The sequence below is a fragment of the Palaemon carinicauda genome, chromosome 2 (assembly GCF_036898095.1).
Source record: "Palaemon carinicauda isolate YSFRI2023 chromosome 2, ASM3689809v2, whole genome shotgun sequence".
NCBI lineage: Eukaryota > Metazoa > Arthropoda > Malacostraca > Decapoda > Palaemonidae > Palaemon > Palaemon carinicauda.
The window spans coordinates 119,769,107-119,793,929 of NC_090726.1; the positions used below are offsets into that span (position 1 = coordinate 119,769,107).

At 39.6% G+C, this 24,823-nt stretch overlaps 1 protein-coding gene across 4 annotated transcripts in view; it reads right to left on the minus strand.

Moving 5' to 3' along the window:
* Positions 1-24,823, minus strand: part of LOC137626633 (putative glycerol kinase 5) — a 512,079-nt gene that overhangs the window by 382,524 nt on the left and 104,732 nt on the right. For all 4 annotated transcript variants that reach the window (XM_068357673.1, XM_068357669.1, XM_068357663.1 and 1 more), the window contains exons 2-3: positions 19,941-20,132; positions 2,913-3,006 (exon numbers count right to left, since the gene is read on the minus strand). In XM_068357673.1, the coding sequence (XP_068213774.1) occupies positions 2,913-3,006; positions 19,941-20,090 (244 nt within the window). In that variant the 5' untranslated portion in view covers positions 20,091-20,132. The remainder of the gene's footprint in view (positions 1-2,912; positions 3,007-19,940; positions 20,133-24,823) is intronic.

Genomic DNA, 24,823 nt, shown 5'->3' on the forward strand with positions numbered 1-24,823 from the left:
TAATAATATTGAAGTACATCCAGCGTTCACACAACTGCCTTAAGCTGCAGTCAAATCAAAAAAGCATTCGCTCCGAAACATTCACCACTGTCGTAACCTAACTAAAAAAATGTACACAAACAACCTCAAATATACCGACAGTCTTTCCCACTACAAACAATCATTCGCTAACTACCACTTGTTCTTCAGCGCGCACCGCGGACACACAAACACACATAGACACACACAAACACACACACAAACACACACACACACTCTCTCTCGCGCACACGCAATTTAGCAAAACTAAAGCAAATGAAATTCTCTCTCTCTCTCTCTCTCTCTCTCTCTCTCTCTCTCTCTCTCTCTCTCTCTCTCTCTCTCTCTGGATTTGGCAAAAGAAAATAAACAAAAAATAAAACAAAAATTAATCCTCCACAAGGCAGCTAAGTCTTTTACAAGAGCAATAAGAACTTCTACCATCAGGATTTATCAATCCAAATGGGAGGCTTTAGAGAATGGTGCAGAGTCAACTCTGTTTTCTCTTCCAGTATCTCTACAACTCAGATTGCTGACTTCCTGTTTTACCTTAGAAGGAAGCTCATTTGTTCATCCTCTTCTATTAAGGGATACAGGTGTGTGATAGCGACTGTTGTCAGACACAGTATCTTGGACCTTTCGATTGATGAAGTCCTACAGGAATTTCTCAACTTTTTTGTAACATCAAACAACCAGGATTCACCAGCTTGGATCCTGGACTCAATCCTGAAGTTCCTTATGAGTGACAAACTTGAGCACTTGCTTTCATCTTCATTTTAAGGGCCTCTCGATGAAAACTATTTTTCTTGTTAGTCTTGTGACATCTAAAAGAATCAGTTAATAAATACGTTTTAGTAAAACGTTGGCTTTCGAGATAACGAAGCTATCTGCTCATTGCAGTTAGGCTTTCTCGCCAGGAAAGACCGCCTTTCTCAACCTTGACCTAAGGCTTTTGAGTTTCCGAATTTTTCGGATATGGTTGGCGAGGAGTTGGAGAGAGTCCTGTGTCCAGTAAGAACCCTGAAGTTCTACCCAGGCAGTATGAAAGGGTTGCGAGGCAAGTCGAAAGCTCTTTGGTGCTCGATTAAGAAGCCCTCGTTTTTCAGATGTCAAGAATGTCCTTTCATTCTTCATCAGACTCTTATAAGAGAGGCTCATACACATTACAGTGAGACTGGCCTCAAGTTTCTAAGGTCAAGACACATAAGGTTAGTACTATAACAACTTGAATGTCATTCAAGCAGAATAGATTGTGGTGGAGCTTAATGGACACAACCTTTTGGAGGGAATAAATCTGTGTTCACTTCACACTATTTTAATCGTGTCCAGACTCTTTATGAGGACTGCTACATTCTGGGACCATTCGTGATAGCGAGTGCAGTAGTGGGTGAAGGATCCACCACTACGTTCCCATAATCCCAATAACCTTTTCTTCTCTTGGAACTTTTATTTGTTTTTATGGTTGTTTGTGGAGACTGTGTCAGTCTTCCAAAATCATTGATTTTAGTCAGGTGGTCAATTTTGTTCTTTGAAGAGCGCCCGGAACTGGTTATTGGAGGAGGTTCTGTCATAATGAGGTATATACACCGGTTTGATAGTCCCTAGGGATCTTCAGCCCCCTGGGAGGATCGCTGGATCTCATAAGGCTAGCAGACATAATGAGACAGAGAATCATTGAAGTCAGCTTCCTTATCAGGTACGAACCCTTAAGTTTGTTTTAATAACTCTTGAGAAAAATTCCAGATATACTAGCTGTCTCTAACCCTCCACCAAAGGTGTTAATCAGCTATATATATAACTACCGGGTAAGTCTTATGTTTAAAAATGGTATTTTCATTATAAAATAAATTTTTGAACATACTTACCCGGTAGTTATATATAATTAAAGTCCCACCCTCCTCCCCTCTAAGAGACTAGAGGCATGGATTATATGAGGGTTCCTGGAATGGTTCCTAGGTACCTCGCTAGGGCGCAGGGGTGGTACACCTGGCTATCCAATCGGTGATTGGCGCAAGTTTCGAATTTTCTGCCGTTGACGTCGGGGACGTAAGCTATATATATAACTACCGGGTAAGTATGTTCAAAAATTTATTTTATAATGAAAATACCATTTTACTCTTTGAACTTATAATCTGATCAGTAACCAGGAAGCATACTTCTAAAGAGGAATTAGGAGGCCTTTGCACTCTTTACAACATTTCTCTAAATCACAAAATTATCCCTGGCACAAGACACGAGAATCCAGATCATGAAAACCTAAAACAATTCCCTTGCAAAATCTACTCAGTAATCCCGAACAATTCTGGGAGAAGATATTTTTACGCCACTAAAAATAACAAAAAATAAAACCTGATAATCTGGAGTGCACGTCATCAGGGGCGGTTCATAGAAATAATATAATAAAAAAAGATACAACTATTTCAAATATTCTCGTCTTTTATTAAAGGTATATTTGTTTAAATCTTCATTATTTCAGCTAAGATTATCTTCACGCATGTCTAACACCCTGTTATCACCATCATTTTCCTGTTTACTGTATTATAATAATTCCTACTGGATAACTCCAGGATAAAAGAGGGATAATTTGAAGCTTCTAATTTTTTAACAAGTTTACTCTGTAAATGGAGTCTTTAGCAGCTAAAAGATTCCATTATAGCATTTCTATTTTCTACCTCCATTGAAATAGGCATGCTAAAATACTATGAAAAAAAAATGCTTACAAACATGAAACTACCAGTGGATAATATACCTGATTTGTGGGTATGTACCAGACATTTGATAGAAAAATATGAATTTTCAGCATCCTAAATATGATTTGTATTTAGTTCACTAGAACAACGCAAATATTTGCATTTGTTAAAACCTGAAAGATGAATTCTAACAAATATACTTACCAGTAATTGCTCCATGAATAACTTGCAAGGATTTTCCCCATAATTCGTCTGGGTCTATTTCCACCTGACCTGATGATGGATATAACAAAGTCACCTGGAATAGGAATTAACTATCTCAAGTTAAAATTATAAAAATTTTATTTTACATAAAAATTTTTTAAATCTAAATTATACTTTATAAATACAGTCTAATTCAAGATATACTGATCAATATGACTCAGTTACACGAGGGTAGATTCAATTCCTGTACAATGAAAAGATATCTTGAATCCTTCTCTTCATGAGTACCCTGCCAAAGGAAGCACCCGAATTGCTATCTAGGTATTCTAAAGCACAAATAAGTCAAGATAGCATAGAGGGAAGGCATACCCAGTAAAATAAAAGGTTTGTATTTGCAGAAAAAAAAAATTATCTCCAACTTTACTCATGTCTATAGAATCTAGAAATCCTTTATAATCTTCTGGTCATATTTTTAAAATGAAAACACTAGAAACTAAATATGTTTTAGAAGACCAGCTTCAGCAATTAATTTTAAAAATTTCACTTACATTCACTCAAAGAACCTTGGCAAGGATGCACTGTACCACCATTCGTACTTCAGGATTAAACAAATCTTCACAATATGACAGGTGCTTACCTGCTATCAAGTAGCCACTTGAACTTCACATAGAAATTCTGGGGTGGATGAGGTGGGAAGTATAACTTAAAGGAATAATACAACTACTTTTAAAAATTGTGATTTGTTCCTACACATTGAAATCCTTGTTATTCATTAGGAGACTTATTCTTAGGAAGGTGGGAGTTGGTTCCTATGACCAAGCTGACTAGTTTAAAATACCAGGATGTCAGGTGACTCAGACCTGAAGAGTTGTAAGAGTGTTGACTCAAATACAATTCCTACCAACCTAAAAATATATTCTCATGTGATAGGCTAGGTTTCTTCCCAGACAGGAAATCATGGAGGAACATATATCCTCTGAGGATATAAAGACTGAATCGTATTGGTAATGGAAAGTAAAGTATTTACATTTCTGTCCACCCTCCCCCTAGTACGACAGATGGGAGGAAATACTTCTATATATAAATATACAGGGCAGTTGTTCAGTATGGAAGCTTACCTGCATTAAGTTCGGTCCAGCAAGTAACTGTGAGACTGTTGCTCCCCAAGGGTGGGGAAAGAAAAGAGGAAAGAGAGTCAGACATTCTTACCTTTCATCTTGGAACTAACGTCACGATGGTTATTTTAAAGGTGCACTACACATCATTCTGATCAGGTATCAGAGATCCAAGTGAGAATGTGTTAAAGGATGTGTGTGTATATTCCCTCAAGTAGTGGGCTGTGAAAACTGTCTGGCATTTTCAGACTCCTGCCTTCAGTACTTGCACCACTTACAAGTTCTTTCTGAAAGCTAGTGTCGCACCAATCCCTCTAACTTCGTGAGCCCATTCGGACCAGTTCATCAGAGTCCTCAGTTGGAGGAGGATGTGCTTTCCTTGTCAGTTTTCAAAGTCAGGTTTTGAAGCTGCAGTCTGAAGGATTAAGTTTGGTCCTGGTGGCATCTTAATATCCTAAGAGGGCAAAGAAGTAAATAATCTGGATCATTAGCTCCATTCCTAGGTGAGATAAAAAACATCCCAAACCTGGGGCCATCTATGGCTGGATTCTAAATTTTAGCCAAAAAACTCAAGGACAAAGGTAAGGGAGATGCTCCTCTATCCCTCTGTATGAACAACAATATGTGAGATACCATGAAGTTTACCTATTCACTTCTCCGAGGCAAGGACAGGCAAGAAAACTGTATTGAGTGTCAGATATATGTCTTATGATTGCCTCAAAGGTTTATACAGGGCATCTTTCGTAGACCTGAGAACTATGGTGACATTCCATGCAGGAAGTTTGAGTTCTCTTGGAAAACAGGATTGCTCTTAGCCCGTCATGAGCATAGACAATTCCCATGATAAAGAAAGGTCAAACTCATTCAGCTGGATAAAGGCTCCGACCAGAGAAGTACCCCTTCTCTGACAAAAACTGCAGAAGATAGCCCACTTTGCCTAGTAGGCAGCTGCATCTCTTTCGCTTGAAGAGATGCTAGATAGAGTTGTGGTACCTCTGCAGGAGGGGCTGACAAAGCAGGTAGGGTTATTTGAGTAATTAGTTCTCTGGGTATTTCAACAAAGGGCATTATTAGGGGTGATAACATTCAGCTTGTGGCCATTTGTGAACCACTAGGATTACTCTAAGGTTCAGAGAAGTCAGTACCTTGTTGACTACCCTTCAAATCTGGTAAAATTGCAGGAAAGTGTAAATGTCTAGGTTGTTTAGTGGATGTTGAAATACATCTTCTATTGCAGCTGACAAACATATCTATCCACGGGGAACACCATAAAGTCAAAAGGTTCCTCGCCACTTGAGGATGAAGGGACGATTCTGCACTTAATACTTGTCTTTGGTGTCATAGTCTGTCGGCAATTGCACTCCCTTTGCCAGGAAGAAATCTTGCTGACAGCTCCACAGTATTGTTTAATGCCCACGAGTATGTCAGCTGGAATGATCTTCCTATGAAACACATGATAGTCTGTTATGCAATACATACCGAGAAAACTATCACTACCATGGAAACCAATACTTTTAATCATGCAGCAAGAATTGGTATAGGAATGATTAGGACTGATAACTTTACATTTCAGGTGGATAGTTGGGCGCAAGGGTGACAGCATTCACTATCTGTCCTAAGCCAGAATAAAGGAGGAAGGCCATCCTTGGGAGACGATTGTCTATACTATATAAGGAAATGAGGAGTAATGAAAAACAACTGCAAAAAATTTCACAACTCTAGCACCAAAACGGTACAACATATCACAAAGATAAATAGAAGAGTTTTTACAGGGAATTTTAAGTAGATTATTTTATGTACCAAACATATTTCTCTCTAAGTGGGTCCCAAGCGAGATATTGTATTTGCAAAAAATAAACTTTTCCGACAATTTTTCAAGATGGCGGCCAAATTTGGGGTGGTAGAGGGGTGCAAAATTAATGTGTTATTAAGTACTACATTACCAGGACAAATGAGCATATTACAGTTTTCCCTTTATGTGCCAAAGTAACACTCTTTGAACAAAAATGAGTAATCAGTACTGAAATTGGGCATTCATCAGATTAGAGATGGGAAACACAATTTGGAACATCAATCCAGGCACAAAAAGGTTGACCATTAGTGCTGGGTTCAGATACAGAATTCAAGACACCAAGATCTGGAGGCCTGAGCTGAGCTCCAAGTGAATATGAGCTGAATCAAAATTCAAGTTACCCAAAACAAGTGCTGAAAGAGCTTGAACCATGTGACCCAAATAAAAACAAAAAAAGAAAAAGATTTTTCTGAAGGCTTTAGATCTCATTTAAGATTTGCCAGAATAATAACAGGATCAACAACTCTGGAACTACATTTATTATCCTTAACAAGACTATCAGAAAAATGTAGGTTAGGTAATAAAATAAAATAGATTAGGGTAATAGAAGCAATCACAGCCAATTTCCAATAGGTATACGAGAAGAAGAAACAGATAAGCTTTGGCTAACAAAACCGTACGAGAAATCAGAAATCCCAATAGCTACAGAGAAAGGTTGAATAAAATCACTGAACTGTTCCATATAATAAGAAAACTGCAATTTAGTTTATTTCATTGAATTTGGGTTATGTGGCACAGCACAGGGAATGGGGAGGCCATAAAGTGCTGAGGGGCAACTGGAGGAAAACCCTGCAGTTTTATTGTGAAGAAAAAGTTAAGAGGGGCAGACACCATGATGAAAGAGAGGAAAGAGAATCAAAGGACAAACGGAAGCTAGAAAGTGGGTACAACAAATGGATGAAGGGATGAAGCAAAAACCCTTTAGTGCTGCATATAGTACATCAAAACAGATATACTGACAGCACTAACCTTCACAAGGAAAACTTCAATTTAAGCCTAGCAATTGTAGCGCTTACATTGTTCTTGGTTCTTGATCACTAACTTCGACCTCTCAACCAACCCCCTAGGCACTGGAAGAAGTTAAAAGAGTAATACCCAGATCAGAATTACCACTTTCATTCTTCTTACAATTCCCACCTATAGCATTTACTCTCTTAGCCGAAAATTTAACATTACCACTTGTTTATCCGAACACTTAGAGCACTCTAAACATCTATTGTCTAGATCACACTGTCGGCTCTACAGTCATGCGGTACACAGGGTTTGAGGGAATACATTGTCAAGTAAAAACCCATTTACATAGCATTCAGCACAAAAGCACACCTAAAATCCTAAAAAAAAGATATCTTACTAATCTTGAAATTTATCCTGCATAAAAGTACAACCCCCCCCCCCCAAAAAAAAAAGCTAAAACAGTGCAAGAGAGATGAAAGTTGGTCAAAGCTCATAAAAGACAAAGATAGATTAGAAGTAATAGACAAGGTGAAAGTCCTGGACCAGCAAGCATGATTTCAACCCCACAGTCTGACTCTTGTTACCCCAGATGAATAGTGTTCAGAGGAGATGATTTAGAGGTAAAGTTTTTTAAGGTCATGAAGCTCGCTCTTTGTATGTATTAGTATTATGACTCACAGGTAAGCTTCATTGAAATAATAATTATTATTTTGTCCAAGTTGTAAGTTTGACAAACCTTTTCCTGTAACTAAATACTTTAATAATAGTAAACGCTTACCATTAACATGAAAAAAAATAGAGGGTATATGGAAGACCTTCTAGACTTTCAGGGCATCAGCAATGCTTTGTATATTGCTTGAACACAATAAAGCCAATGCAAAGTTAATAAAGAGGAAGTGTGTTTCTGACTAGCCAATCAATAAAGTATTTGTTAAACTAAAGTTCGGTGTCATATTACAATGACTACACTTCATACTAATTTGCACAAACTCTCTTTTAAGTTTAATAGCTGCTGCACTGTATATTAAGAGTGCAGAAATCACTTAAGTGAGAACTGAATCACCTGAAAGGTGTGAAAAATCATTTTTAATATCATCTATCATGTTGCTATGAATGACAAAATCAACACAGTCCTAGATTACCACCCAGCGGAACACCATATATGATATGTCTAGGGTATATGGAACCTTTTGAAGAAGATAATGTACGTAACTTCCAATAACTAATGAAAGTTTAAAGCAAGATTATGCTTAACCGAGTTAAAAGCAATAGTAAATCATCGGTGATGAAAGTAAAGCTCAAGGGGTTAACTACTGCACTGTTGTTGTTCAGTGGCTACTTTCCTCGTGGTAAGGGTAGAAGAGACTCATTAGCTGTGGTTATATTTACTCAAAAGACTCCAAAATAGTAAACATATAAAATCTTCAATAAATATGGAAACCTAAACTTACACCAATTTGGTTTACATATTACCAGGTTCTTTAACAGATTTTCAAGGATTCTTTTCTGTTCCTTTCATTCAATAAATAGAGAAACTGCGTTGTGTTTAAATCATTATTTGACCAGGAATAAATTATTCATATTTATTACTAACCTTAACTATTCATTGTAAAATTTCCTATCCGGCAACCCTAAGTATTGTCTTATTTTACAAATGTCTGTAACGATATCTAACGTGCATGCATGCCCTTCAATATCACTAACATCACAAAACACTTATAAAATTTCGACTTAGCTTAATCCATGATGGTAAAAACTCCTCTCGTGGTGTGTTAATTCCTTCCCTCCCCCTGAGATACCGTAGGGTAACCAAGACCCTAGCAGTCACGTACGTGAGCCGGTACTAACTCGATTCTGAGTCAAATCACTCAAAGACGACTGAGGATCCACGCATGCGCGACCCGCATTTGTCAAAAACAAACTTTAACAACTCGTTAACGATTGCTTAGAGTCAAACAACTATTGAATGTACTTTACTCTTCAAAAAACTTCAACAAAAAGAAACATTGTATTATTACAAACAATTCAATACAACAATTATAATTTTCTACGCATCTCACACTGCATAATGTTCATAATATTTCCCTTACAAAATAAAAGATAAATGACTGCTTACTGGTCTTTATAAATACACTATCGTGATTCCATCTTAAGTCACGATACACTCCCAGCAAACAGAAACAATATTTACAGTTATAATTGTCCCACTTGAATGAGGGCTCTTCTGGCCTCAGTAGCCGCCTATGCTGTTTTCCTGCTCCGTCGGGTGCTCTTGTTATCAGTTTTCTCAGATATGACAACATCAGTCTCTTGCCATAATTCCAAAGGATATAGCTTGACAACAGGTATCATTACTTGACCTTGTGGGGTTTTTAAAGTAACCACGCGCAAGACATCATTCGGTCCCACGTGTAATTTGACAATTTGACCGAGCTTCCAACGACTTCTCGGTCCTTCATCGTGTATCAACACAACATCTCCCATTTTGGGCCAAGATTCGTGTCTGATTCCCACCCGATGAGTTTCTCTGAGAGGAGTTAAATATTCTCTCTCCCACCTTTTCCACAGGTCATCACATTTTTTTTGTGATGTACAAAAATCGCTTTCCAACATCCTTATTTTCTCCATACAGAGGGTCCTTAGTTTCATCTTTCCAATCTATGACTTCCCTAGGGAAAGATCTCAATCTACGTCCTAAAATCAAATGATTGGGTGTCAGAATATCCAACTGGTCTAGATCTCCCAAAGTATAACTTAAGGGTCTATCGTTAATAATTGCTTCAAGTTCAGTCACAACACAGGAAAGTTCACTAAAGCTGAAAAAAGCCTGACCTATTACTTTCTTTAGACATGTTTTCAGAAGACCAATCAATCTTTCCCATATAGCTCCAAACCAAGGTGCTCTGGCTGGTATGAACTTCCATTTACATTCGATAGCATTCAGGTGTTCTTGCATTAAGGAACTTTCTGCCATGTTTTTCAAATAAACTAAAGTCGATACAAAGGTAGTAGCATTGTCACTTAGCATTAAAGAAGGAAATCCCCGACGGCTACAAAACTTTCGGAACACCATAAGAAACGAATCGCAGGACAGATCTTTTACTTATTCGATATGGATTCCTCTAAACTGGACAAGTAAACAACACAATATAGGCCTTTTCAGGATTTTGATGTTTCTCCTTGGTTAACAACGCACCTGTATAATCTACCCCCGTAACGCTAAAGGGTTGTTTTCTCCGCAGCCAAAATTCTGGCAATGGTGGAGCAATATTTACACGGTAGGGTCTCCCATGTGTTTTCTTATATATTATACAATGATGAATTACACCTTTGGATAATTAATGAAGCTGTGGGACCCAGTATTCCTGTCTCACACTTGCCACGGTTGCATTTACTCCCATGTGAGCTTGTAAACAGTGATGCTCCCTTACAATCAATTTTGTGAGAAAACAACTTTTCAGCAGTAAGATTGGGAATTTTATTTCCGCCGCCTGTGCGACATGTTCCAATCTTCCTCTGCATCTTATAATTCCTTCTTCCAAGAGGAGATTCAATTGTACTAATAAGGTCAATTTTGAAACTTTACCCCCCTTTTCCAAAGCTTTATACTGTATTCCTCCGGAAAGTATTCCTTTTGTCAGAGGATAATCATTCTATTTTTAGCTTGTTGAAGTTCTTCCAGCGTTAAACTTCCAATTTTTCTATGGCCAGTTGATTTGCAATTGTGAATAAATCGCCTAATCCAAGCTATAGTTTTACAAAATTTATCCCCTCTACTAAATCTTTCCCAGTTCAGCAGATAAGTTTTTTCACTGTTCCCTACAAGATGGACTTGAATAACTTCATCCTGTGCTTGTGCTTCTTTCACCCATGTCCTGTCAATAGGATAGGTGTGGTTTTCTGATTTTAACCAGGGAGGTCCCTCACACCAAAAGGAGTTATTTCTTACTTCTTCTGTCCCTTTACCTCTAGTAATCCAGTCACTAGGGTTTTCTGAAGATGGGACGTAAGAAAAGACGATCCCCGCAGTTATAGAGTTAATTTCCAATACTCTATTTTTCACAAATACTGGCAAATTATTCTTTGTCACTAACCATCCCAGGGCAACTTTACTATCAGACCAAATTATTATTTTCTCAAATTTATTTTCTTCAAAAGTTTCAACTATAAATTCACACAATCTTGCACCTAACAACAAAGCCATTAATTCTAATTTAGGTACAGTCAACTCTCTAATGGGTGCTACTCTACCCTTTGCCATAATCAGAGACGAAGTTTTACCACTTGCTCGATAGGCCACACAACTATAAGCTGTTATGCTAGCATCACAGAAAATGTGAAGATAATCCGCTTTCTCCAGATTAGTGCCTCTGGAGAAGGATATACTGAGACTTTTCTCTAAGTCTTTGGACAACTCATTCCACTGCTTTGATAAAGGAACTGAAAGTAGATCATCCCATTTCAACTGCTGTTTCCACAAATCCTGTAAGAATATTCTAGCTCATATCGTAATAGGGATAAGCATTCCTAAAGGATCATAAATTGGGGCAATTGCACTTAGAATTTCACGTTTTGTTTGACCGGTCTTAAGATGATTAGGTGTTATTGTTAGTTAATCATTAGAGATGTTCCAATTTAGGCCTAAGACTTTATAGGTTTGTTTCTCTTCTGATTTTATGCGATAGGCATCCGCGACAGTATTCAAAAGATCACTATTACTAGTTCATTCCTTTAAATACAAGTGCGCCTGTGCAAATATTTTGTTTGCGGCAAAAATTAAGTTTATCAATTCATCTTCGCTGTTGGAGGTAAATTGAAGGTTGTCCACGTATAATCCCCTTTTCATCATAGCCACCATCTCAGTTCAACTCGTATCTTTTCTTTCAGCTGCCAGATGTGATTTAATAGTGGCATTCAACAGAAAAGGAGAACACGTAGCCCCAAACAATACCACCCTAAACCTATATATGATTAATTAGCTATTTGGATCCGTTGGGTCTTGCAACTATAAAAACCGTGTGTAATTGCGGTCTTCTTCTCTCAATTGCACCATAAGAAACGCTTTTTCTATATCACTAATACAGGCGTAGTTGTTAGTCCTGAACTGCAATAAGACCTTGAGCAAATCTGTCGTAATATGTGGTCCAGTCCACAGACAGTCGTTAAGGCTCAATCCATTTTTACCTTGTCTCCAGGAACAGTCAAAAACTATTCTGATTGGAGTGGTGGCACTATCTTTCTGTACACTATGATGTGCTAGATAATGACAATTTTCAACTACATTATTTTTATCTACCCTTTCAATGAACCCCCTATCCTCCTGATCCTTCAGGATTTTTTGATAGTGGTTCAGGTAGGCTTCATCTTTCTGAAATTTTGCACATTGTTGTTTAACCCGGCCCAACACCATGCCAAAATTGGATGGAAGCCTTGACTTATTAGACTTCCATGGTAAGGCCACAACATATTGCTTTTCCATTTTAGAATATACAATGGTACTTTCAAAGTCTTCTAGAACCTTTCGATCATGGTCTTTCAATTCATTGCAGTCAATACCTACTTTATCTAAATTCCACAAAATATCCAAATCATTCCTTATATCACTATCAAATTTATGAGTAGCTTCAATTACTTCCTCGTTAGTTGCTAGCTTTAACACAGTTACCTGGGTTTCCTGCACTGGAGGGGCATTACAGGATCCTGTCACAACATATCCAAATATGGTAGGTAACAATATCAATTTCCCAGCTTTTCTGAATCCGGGGTGTAACATGTTATAGACATTATGAACGCCTACCAACATATCAATGGGTGCTTGCTTGTCCACAGGCAGATCGAAATCCTTGTCCGCTAGACAAATTTTGGTTTTACACAACGTTTTCAAATTTCATTTAACGTTGAATTTCTTAGTATACTCTGGTAACTCATCTACCACAATACAATCGATAATAATCAATCTACTCTTATAAGGTATGGAAACACTAACCATCTCATGCTCATTCACAGGTTTACTTGTCAAATAACCCCTTAAGGCAATTTTTTCCATGCCTTTAGATCTATACTGTACGTCCTCAAGTGCTGACCTTCTGATAAAGGTTCGTTCTGCACAAGTGTCCAATAATCCACGAAGGCGTACCAAATGTCTTCCTTTACCCTTTAACACAATTGTGGCTGTTGGTAAAATTGTACCTCTGCTTGGATTTCTGACCCTGATCACTTACGGAAAGTGTTCCAACCTGCACACCATTATTATTGGGTTTATTTGCTGATTTAATTTTTGATTTACTTGGTTCGCTGGTTTGTTGTTTATCACATAATACACGATGATGTTTTAATCTGCATCCGTTTCCACAAATTCGCTTTTCACAATCTACACTAAAGTGTTTATTCGATGCACACACAAAACACAATCGTAAAAAACCGAGACGACTCAGTTTCTTATCCCTACTGGCATAAGTTTTACAATGTGTCCACCAGTGTTCGCCTTCACACAACGCACATTTTCTTGTTTGTTGAGAACTAAATTTATTCACATTTCCTTTACTCTTATGTCTAACAGATTGTGATTGATTCACTGTGAACGTAGATATTGTTGATAGAGTTCCAGGTTTATTTACATCCGCTGAGACGAAAGATCTTAGATTGTGAATTTCTTCTTCTAAATATTTCTTAAATGTGTCAAATACAAACCAATCATCTCCACATCTGCGTTTTACAGTTTCACTAACACTCTTAGGCAACTTACCATGAAGCAAAATAGTGTAGAGCTCATCTAACTCCAGGTTTTCACTCTCTAATGATCTGATTGAGCATTCAAAATTTGCTCTGAATGATTGCAATGATTCTGAATCAGGAGATGAAGACTCCATTACTAGTAATCTTCTTACTAGAACTCGTTTTATCTCATTCTTTTTCCCATAAGTGGTTCAGAGAAGAGATATAGCTTGTGAATAATTCCCGGCTTCCAACTTAAATCCTGAAATCAGTTTTAGAGCATCTCCTGTGAGCAAACTTTGCAGATATGAGAATTTCTGAATTAGTTCTAAATCCCCTCGCTGGTGTACCGACACATTGTATAATTTCCAAAAGGAATTCCACTCCAACACATCTCCAGTGAAATGTGGGAGATCCAATTTTGGCAATCTAACATTAGTCTTATGTGTGGTCGGAGGATTTCCAGAAGAACCGCTTCCTGATATCGCCGTGATGGCATTGATCAACTTATACCAATGTTCCCCAATTACTACTTCATACTCTGCTTGCTCTTCCACCTCTTTCATTCGATCTTCTTCAGTGGTTAAGGCTAATATCTTTTCATTCAGGTCGTGCACAGTCTTCATTTGTTTCATAATTAAATCTTTAATTGAAGACAATGTATTGACATTACCTGCAGCAATAGCAGAGGCTATCATATTTATCCATTTGGTGATTACACCCTTGTAACCACCTCGTGACCTCACCAAAGCTTCTCTATCAGACATTTTTCCAAAGATAATTATCAAACCAGCTAAAACCAATAAATTTTCAAATTTTCAGTAATTTCAACAAACAACTGTTTATGTAGAATATACAATTTCAACAAATTTTTTCATACATAACCACCCCATTAAATGCAATTAATTAACACACTTCAAGAGAAATTCAATTAAAAAATTATCAGCACAACTATATTAAATTCTTTCCCATAGAGTTTTCGTTTTAAACAACTTCAACTTAGCTGCTCAATCATTAACAAGATGGCCGCCTGTGCGACAACGTTATTCCTAATTAATGCCGAGACTAGTTTAACCCATCAATGGATTCCCGATCATTGACAAAATGGCCGCCTGTGCGACAACGTTATTATCAATGTCGGCGCAAACTCACTAACACACAACTCGAAAATTTCACCATAAGAAAGAATCAATTTATTAACTTCACCTTTAACTATTAGCGAATTGCCGAAACTCAATAATTTTAAATTACTATTTCCACTTTTAAATTATTTTTCAAGTAAAATCACAACTAGTGGAAAATAATTTTCATACTTAATGTTTTTAATTAGTGGCAACGATTAACACTGATCAATTCAGAATGTACAACGCATATAAAATTTTCAATCTCCTCATATGGTTCACGGCAAAAAAGTACGGCGTCAACGGTTTTCTAAATTGCCAATACCAACCTAGTCATAACAACCCAACGTAACGAACACTTTCTCATGACACGCAATATTGGTAAAAACATCTATCAAACATATTCACGTATTAACACCAATATCAATGCTAAATATATGCGTTATCAATCATCACCCGCAATAACCCTGGTCACCGCACCATTATATATTTACTCAAAAGAATCCAAAATAGTAAACATATAAAATCTTCAATAAATATGGAAACCTAAACTTACACCAATTTGGTTTACATATTACCAGGTTCTTTAACAGATTTTCAAGGATTCTTTTCTCTTCCTTTCATTCAATAAATCGAGAAACTGCGTTGTGTTTAAATCATTATTTGACCAGGAATAAATAATTCATATTTATTACTAACCTTAACTATTCATTGTAAAATTTCCTATCCGGCAACCCTAAGTATTGTCTTATTTTACAAATGTCTGTTAGTCCATCCATCCATATACCAAGGCACTTCCCCCAATTTTGGGGGGTAGCCGACACCAACAATGAAACAAAACAAAAAGGGGACCTCTACTCTCTATGTTCCTTCAGCCTAATCAGGGACTCAACCGAGTTCAGCTGGTACTGCTAGGGTGCCACAGCCCAACCTCCCACATTTCCACCATAGATGAAGCTTCATAATGCTGACTCCCCTACTGCTGCTACCTCCGCGGTCATCTAAGGCACCGGAGGAAGCAGCAGGGCCTACTGGAACTGCGTCACAATCGCTCGCCATTCATTCCTATTTCTAGCACGCTCTCTTGCCTCTCTCACATCTATCCTCCTATCACCCAGAGCTTTCTTCACACCATCCATCCACCCAAACCTTGGCCTTCCTCTTGTACTTCTCCCATCAACTCTTGCATTCATCACCTTCTTTAGCAGACAACCATTTTCCATTCTCTCAACATGGCCAAACCACCTCAACACATTCATATCCACTCTAGCCGCTAACTCATTTCTTACACCCGTTCTCTCCCTCACCACTTCATTCCTAACCCTATCTACTCGAGATACACCAGCCATACTCCTTAGACACTTCATCTCAAACACATTCAATTTCTGTCTCTCCATCACTTTCATTCCCCACAACTCCGATCCATACATCACAGTTGGTACAATCACTTTCTCATATAGAACTCTCTTTACATTCATGCCCAACCCTCTATTTTTTACTACTCCCTTAACTGCCCCCAACACTTTGCAACCTTCATTCACTCTCTGACGTACATCTGCTTCCACTCCACCATTTGCTGCAACAATAGACCCCAAGTACTTAAACTGATCCACCTCCTCAAGTAACTCTCCATTCAACATGACATTCAACCTTGCACCACCTTCCCTTCTCGTACATCTCATAACCTTACTCTTACCCACATTTACTCTCAACTTCCTTCTCTCACACACCTTTCCAAATTCTGTCACTAGTCGGTCAAGCTTCTCTTCTGTGTCTGCTACCAGTACAGTATCATCCGCAAACAACAACTGATTTACCTCCCATTCATGGTCATTCTCGCCTACCAGTTTTAATCCTCGTCCAAGCACTCGACCACTCACCTCTCTCACCACTCCATCAACATACAAGTTAAACAACCTCGGCGACATCACACATCCCTGTCTCAGCCCCACTCTCACCGGAAACCAATCACTCACTTCATTTCCTATTCTAACACATGCTTTACTACCTTTGTAGAAACTTTTCACTGCTTGCAACAACCTTCCACCAACTCCATATAACCTCATCACATTCCACATTGCTTCCCTATCAACTCTATCATATGCTTTCTCCAGATCCATAAACGCAACATACACCTCCTTACCTTTTGCTAAATATTTCTCGCATATCTGCCTAACTGTAAAAATCTGATTCATACAACCCCTACCTCTTCTAAAACCACCCTGTACTTCCAAGATTGCATTCTCTGTTTTATCCTTAATCCTATTAATCAATACTCTACCATACACTTTTCCAACTACACTCAACAAACTAATACCTCTTGAATTACAACACTCATGCACATCTCCCTTACCCTTATATAGTGGTACAATACATGCACAAACCCAATCTACTGGTACCATTGACAACACAAAACACATATTAAACAATCTCACCAGCCATTCAAGTACAGTCACACCCCCTTCCTTCAACATCTCAGCTTTCACACCATCCATACCAGATGCTTTTCCTACTCTCGTTTCATCTAGTGCTCTCCTCACTTCCTCTCTTGTAATCTCTCTCTCATTCTCATCTCCCATCACTGGCACCTCAACACCTGGAACAGCAATTATATCTGCCTCCCTATTATCCTCAACATTCAGCAAACTTTCAAAATATTCCGCCCATCTTTTCCTTGCCTCCTCTCCTTTCAACAACCTTCCATTTCCATCTTTCACTGTCTCTTCAATTCTTGCGCCAGCCTTCCTTACTCTCTTCACTTCTTTCCAAAACTTCTTCTTATTCTCTTCATATGACTGACCCAATCCCTGACCCTACCTCAGGTCAGCTGCCCTCTTTGCCTCACGTACCTTGCGCTTTACTTCCACATTTTTCTCTCTATATTTTTCATACTTCTCTATACTATTACTCTGCAGCCATTCTTCAAAAGCCCTCTTTTTCTCTTCCACTTTTACCTTCACTCCTTCATTCCACCATTCACTACCCTCCCTCATGCTGCCTCCAACAACCTTCTTGCCACATACATCACTTGCAATCCCAACAAAATTTTCTTTTACTAACTTCCACTCCTCCTCTAAATTACCAGTTTCTCTTACTCTCACCTCGTCATATGCCATTTTCAACCTTTCCTGATATTTACTTTTTACCCCCGGTTTTATTAGCTCTTCAATCCTCACTACCTCCCTTTTACATCCACCTACTCTATTCCCCCACTCTTTTGCTACAAATAATTTTCCTTCCACCAAAAAATGATCAGACATGCCGTTAGCCATACCCCTAAACACGTGCACGTCTTTCAATCTTCCAAACATTCTTTTAGTTATCAACACATAATCCATTAATGCCCTTTCTACTACTCTTCCATTTGCCACTCTTACCCATGTATACTTATTTTTATCTTTCTTTTTAAAGAAGCTAGCACTTATTACCATCTCTTGTTCAACACACATGTCTACCAGTCTCTCACCACTCTCATTTTCACCTGGTACGCCATACTTCCCAATGACACCTTCTACCTCTCCAGCGCCCACTCTAGCATTTAAGTCACCCATAACAACTACATAATTCCTTCTACCCAGTCCTTCTACACACCTAGTTAATTCATTCCAGAACTCATTCCGCTCTTCTTCACTTTTCTCACTACCTGGCCCATACGCACTGACAAACGCCCAACATTCCCTACCCAACCTAACCCTTACCCACATTAACCTAGATGATATCTCCTTCCATTCCACTACTTTACCTGTCATCCATTCACTCTGCAATAACGCCACACCCTCTCTCGCTCTTCCCCTTTCAATCCCAGACACTCTACCAGACATTTCACCAAACATCACTTCACCTTTTCCTCTCATCTTTGTCTCACACAAGGCCAATACATCCATCCTTCTACTTCTAAACATACTTCCAATCTCACATCTTTTACTCTCTATCGTACTACATCCACGCACATTCAAACACCCCAAAACTAGAGTGCGGGGAGCAGTCACTCTCCCCCCAGCTCCATCTCCTTGTCGATGTCTCGCAGGAATTTTATACAGGAGAGGGGGTTCCCAGCCCCCTCGTCCCATCCCTTTTAGTCGCCTCTTACGACACGCAGGGATAACGTTGGCGCTATTCTAATTTTTATATGCCCCCGCGGCCACAGGGGGCAATATCTAACGTGCATGCATGCCCTTCAATATCACTAACATCACAAAATTTCGACTTAGCTTAATCCATGATGGTAAAAACTCCTCTCGTGGTGTGTTAATTCCTTCCCTCCCCCTGAGATACCGTAGGGTAACCAAGACCCTAGCAGTCACGTACGTGAGCCGGTACTAACTCGATTCTGAGTCAAATCACTCAAAGACGACTGAGGATCCACGCATGCGCGACCCGCATTCGTCAAAAACAAACTTTAACGACTCGTTAACGATTGCTTAGAGTCAAATAACTATTGAATGTACTCTACTTTAAAAAACTTTGACAAAAAGAAACATTAGATTATTACAAACAATTCAATACAACAATTATAATTTTTTACGCATCTCACACTGCATAATGTTCATAATATTTCCCTTACAAAATAAAAGATAAATGACTGCTTACTGGTCTTTATAAATACACTATCGTGATTCCATCTTAAGTCACGATAGTGGTAAGCAGCTCTTCTAGGAGAAGGACGCTCCAAAATCAAACCAGTGTGCTCTAGTCTTAGGCAGTGCCATAGCCTATGTACCATGGTCTTCCACTGTCTTAGGGTAGAGTTCTCTTGCTTGAGAGTACACTCGGGTTCACTATTCAAACTCATTTCTCTTCCTCTTGTTATTTTCAAGTTTTGATAGTTTATATGTGAAAGATTTATTTTAATGTTATTGTTCTTAATCTTCTCTTGTAGTATGTTTCCTTATTTCCTTTCCTCACTGAACTATTTTCAAACTAGGATGGTAGCTTAGCAAATAGTAATAATAATAATAACATTGAATGCAACTGGCCAGGTATAAAGTTAAACCTTCATAGCTCAAGGTTACCTGTACAGTATCTCAACAAAAGTTGTGTGCAAAATTGAATCTAACAGTTCTATCTCTTGCTAACATATCACAGTACCTACAAAACAAAGTATTCTCCAGAAGTACATGGATGTATAGTGCGTAATGCCAAAACCTAGACACAAAGACTATTAGTGGTCATTAAGTATCAGATATGATTAGAGAACTGCCTTAATTGTATTTGGCTTAAAATCACCGATTCACCAAAAGAAAAGAAAAGATATATTGGTATCCTAACATACCTTTTCCTCAGCTTTCCCGCATACTTCAACTCTTTCATTATAAATGAAGCACCTGATGGTTGTTGTACCCAGATCCAGACTTGCAATATATCGACCCGTCTGTGGGCTTGATGTCTCAACATTTTCTCTGAAACTCTCAGGTCTGCCCATTTTCTCACTATATCATCCTTGAATTGACTCTGCTGTATAGATCTGTAAAATTTGCACAAGTATTACTAAATATATAGATAATGTAACTTGCAATTAACTACAGTAGGCTATTCATGTAAGAGCTATAACACTAAAATGTTTAAACGGATTTTGAGCGAAACGAAAAATCTATTTTTGGGTGAGATAGCCATGTCGTCCTGATGGAAGGTTCCTATAAGTAGCTTCCTAGGGTATATTTTACTACAGTGATATTCCCAGAGAATTTGCCTTTAGGTCTCCAGAATTCTAATTCCTGGAGCAAATATCCTTAAAATTTCTCCTAAGGATATCGCATAAATCAGGGGACGTATATCTTGATACGACACATAGCAATCTTCACCCCGAATAGCGTTTTCGCTCCGAGGGGGAAAGTGGCAAAATTTAAGGGGACCTGATATCAAGGATACCCTTCCTCCCTTACTACTACGAGTATCCAGATGGCGCTGTACGTCACCCCCACACTTATTCCTTGTAGCGTTGAGCATGGTGCTACAGATATAGTAGTTTCGGGAGGGATCCTGCCAAGGCGTTTTCTATAGAAAAGGAGGGCGGGTCCATCAGGACAACATGGCTATCTCAACCAAAAAGAGATTTTTCGCTTCGCTCAAAATCGTTTTTTTTGGCTCAGGCCATGTCGTCCTGATGGAAGGTTACCAGAGAATTATTTAGAAAGTACTGTATCTATGGATTTTCCAAAAGTGCCTTAACTTTGGGACAGTTATTCCTTGGTCATCCAGACCATAGAGACATATGACGTAACCATTATACGTCATTACTGCTAATCATAAACCATGTTAGTGCTTCCTGCCCCCTGCAGGGAAGAGTCATACTAGACATAGGAAAGGAGTCTCAAGGTTTGCATATAACATATGAACAAACATAGCATCAAGAACATACAGGTCTCGCTATATGCGTTACCATATAAAGTTTGTACTCGTATAAGAACAAAGGTGTTATCTATATCTTGTTCGTATAAACATATGCAGTTTATTAAAGGAAAATAATACTCTGACATATTTTTATTGAAAATCAATTTTGGGGTGAAATAAGACGAAAATACACATCAAGTATTCATTGGCAATAAATAACCAGCAAAATCAACATACATAACATAATGTTAACAATGTTAATAAATGCAATGAGAAACATGTTCTACATTCAAAGTCCAGAAAATGTTTGTTTCACCTGAAAGGGAAAATGTGTTAGAGCCACTGTAATCTGAAAATTTATCAAATTTTCTAATATGCATTTCTGTGATATTGATTGTCTCTTCACACTGTGTAAGAACACACGGCACAAGTGTTATCTCTATGTTTCTTCACCTTAAATAACTAGAACAGTCCTTAGCGTCACCTGGGCGACACTTATTTTAAAGTATTGCACTGTGAAGTGTCAACACCTTCACCCTTACTTTGACAGTCCCAATCAATTCACTGTTCCTCGCAGCACTAGACGACAGGTTTTAGTACACTACCTGCCGCCACCACAGAGCGTTTAAGTTCTTGCACTTGCTTCGCGTAATGTTTGAAAAACACTCTGGATGACTTCCATCCAGTGTGTGAGCGAAGACGCTCAAAGTCCATGTATTGAAAGAAATTCAATGACGAAGCAATTTTTCTCGGATCCTGACCTGCGGGTGTACTGTCAGGATCTGCTCTGTGAATAGAATAGGTGATCTTTGCCCTTAGTTGTTTTAGGGATAGGTTTGACCCTGAGGTTTCTCCTTTAAAGAGCTGTCCTCCCCTGAAGTCTGAAGTTCTACGAAGATAGACCTTTAGACACTACTGGGCACAGCGAGACATCTTCCTTCAGAGGGCGGATTTTCCAGGGACCCCACCTTTTGGTAGGTAGCTCGTTCTTGGCGAGAAATGTTGGGTCAGGAAAAAGATTCAGTTCTCCCATTTCTGTGAACTGAATATGGCCCTCATCTCTGGATAGGGCCATTATTTCACTAACTCTGGCTCCCGAGGCTAGAGCAAACAAGAATATAACTTTTTGGGTTAAGTCTTTCAGAGAGCAATCCTCATTGTTCACTGTTGAAGCAAAGTGTGGGACCTTATCCAAGGACCATGAAATGGGCTTCGTAGGGGCTGCAGGCCTGAGTTTAGCGCAAGCCATAGGGATCTTGTTAAAGATTTCGTTTGACAAGTCTACTTGGAAGGCGTATAACAGAGGTCTAGTCAAGGCTGATTTACACGTGATTATCGTATTGGCTGCCAAACCTTGTTTATGAAGGTGGATAAAGAAGGATAAACAGAAGTCCGTTGAGATTTCTTTTGGTCCTTTTGCCTTGATTAAAGCAACCCTCCTCTTCCAAGATGACTCATATTGTCTTCTAGTAGACTTAGATTTATATTCTTCTAAGAAGTCTATACTGTCTCTCGAGATCCCAAACCTTTTTTTTTACTGCTAAGGAGAGAAAATCATGAGATGAAGGTTTTGGGTTTTCTGTGATGAAGCGAAGACAGTCGACTTCTGTACTTGTTGAGTCAGTACTGGGTCTGGCAGAAGGATCAGCCTCAGCTTCAGTTCCAGTACTAGAGAGAACCAATTGCTCTTTGGCCACTTGGGAGCCACTAGAGCTGCCATTCCCAGAAAGGATCTCAGCTTGTTGAGGACCTTCCTTAAGAGATTGGTTGGAGGGAACAGGTAAATCCAGTTCCATCTGTTCCAGTCGAGGGACATGGCGTCCATCGCTTCCGCTAGAGGGTCCTCGTATGGGGCCACATAACGAGGTAGTTTCTTGTTGTCACTCGTCGCGAAGAGGTTGATCTGCAGTTTTGGGACTTGACGTAAGATGAAGGAGAATGATCCTGCGCCTAGGGACTATTCTGACTCTATCGGAGTGAGCCAGGATAGAGCGTCCGCCGTCACATTGCGGAACCCTAGTAGGTGAACTTCTGATAAATGCCATCTCTTCTTTTCCGCTAGGCGGAAGATGGCCAACATCACTTGGTTGATTTGGGGTGATCTCGAGCCTTAACGATTCAAACATCTCGCTATAACCTCGCTGTCCAGGATCAGTCTTATGTGGACTGAATTGCAAGGGGATAGTTTCTTCAGCAGGAGAAAGACTGCCATGGCTTCCAAAATGTTGATGTGGAAGGTCTTGAATAGAGAGGACCAAGTCCCTTGGACTTTCCGTTGGTGGGAGTGACCTCCCCATCCTTCCTTTGATGCGTCCGTATGGATGATGACTGAAGGTAGAGGTGGTTGCAAGGGCACAGACTTCTTCAGGTTCTTGGCCTTCGACCATAGCTTGAGAAGTGATCGTAGTCGAGTCGGAATTGGTCTTCTTAGATCTCTTTGAGCGTTTGATGCATATCTTCTCCAGACTCCTGATGCATCTTTTAGCTGTGCTTTTAGCACTGGGTCTGTCACTGATGCAAACTAAAGAGAACCTAGTATTCTCTCTTGTTGGCGTCTTGATATACTGTCGGATTTCAGTAGTCACTTGACAGATCCTGCTATCTCTCCCCTCTTCCCTGGGGGGAATGGAGAGACGGTGTGACTTTGTTCTAATGTATTCCTAGCCATTGAAACTCTTGAGCTGGAGATGATCAAGACTTCTTGACGTTGATCTTGAATCCCAGATGTTCCAGGAATTGGATCACTTTCTTGGATGCTTGCATGTACTCCATCCCAGATGCTGCCCACACCAGCCAGTGGTCCAGGTAAACTACTACCTGGACAACTTCTAGGCGTAGTTGATGAACGACTGCATCTGCAAGCTTTGTAAAAATCCTTGGGGCTATATTTAGTCCAAAGGGCATGGCTCTGAAGACGTATAGGAGGAGAGGGGGCGGTTGATTGGAATATGCCAATAGACATCTGCCAGGTCTATGGAGACTGTGTACGCCCCTTTTGGCAGCAGGGTCCTTATGTGTTGAAGGGTTAACATCCTGAACTTGTTGTTTTCTATGAACTTGTTGAGTGGCGACAAGTCCAGAATGACTCTGAGTTTGTCCGAGTCCTTCTGGGGAACACAAAACAACCTTCCTTGGAATTTGATGGACTTTGCCCTCCTTATAACCCGTTTGCTCAAGAGTTCTCGGGTGTATTCTTCCAGGACGGGGGTGGAGTGTTGGAAGGATTGAGGAAATGATGGCGGAGCTGTCCTCCAGCTCCATCCTAGTCCGTTCTTGTTTAGGCTATGGGCCCAAGGATCGAAGGTCCAGCGATCCTGACATTGTTGGAGTCTTCCTCCTACCGGAAGCATCTCATTGCTTCGACTGTCCGGAGGACTTGCCACCTTGACCGCGTCCTCCCTTACCTCCTCTTCCTCTTGGAGGGTATCTAGAGGAGCCCCTTTTTGACCCTCTACCTTTAACGACGAAAGGTAGTGGTCTGCCTCTCATACGCAGTGTTAAATGCTGGTGACTGGGCCACCAGCTGCTGAGGTACCATCTGGTAAGTTGGTTGGGGTTGTGCCACCATCTGGGTCACCGCAGTCATGGGAACTGCGGGAAGTTGTTGCTGCTGTTGCTGCTGTTGTCTGACAGGGCGAGAGGGCAACCTGGGTCTTTTCGTCTTCCTCTTAGGTTGGGGACCCTCATCCGGGGAAGACTTCCTCTTCGCTGACATGCCCCACTTCTGGAGAAGATTTCTATTCTCCGTGATGGCCTTGTCAACTACTTCTTTGACCACTTCGCTCGGGAAGAGGTCTTTTCCCCAGATATTGGAGGCTATCAGCT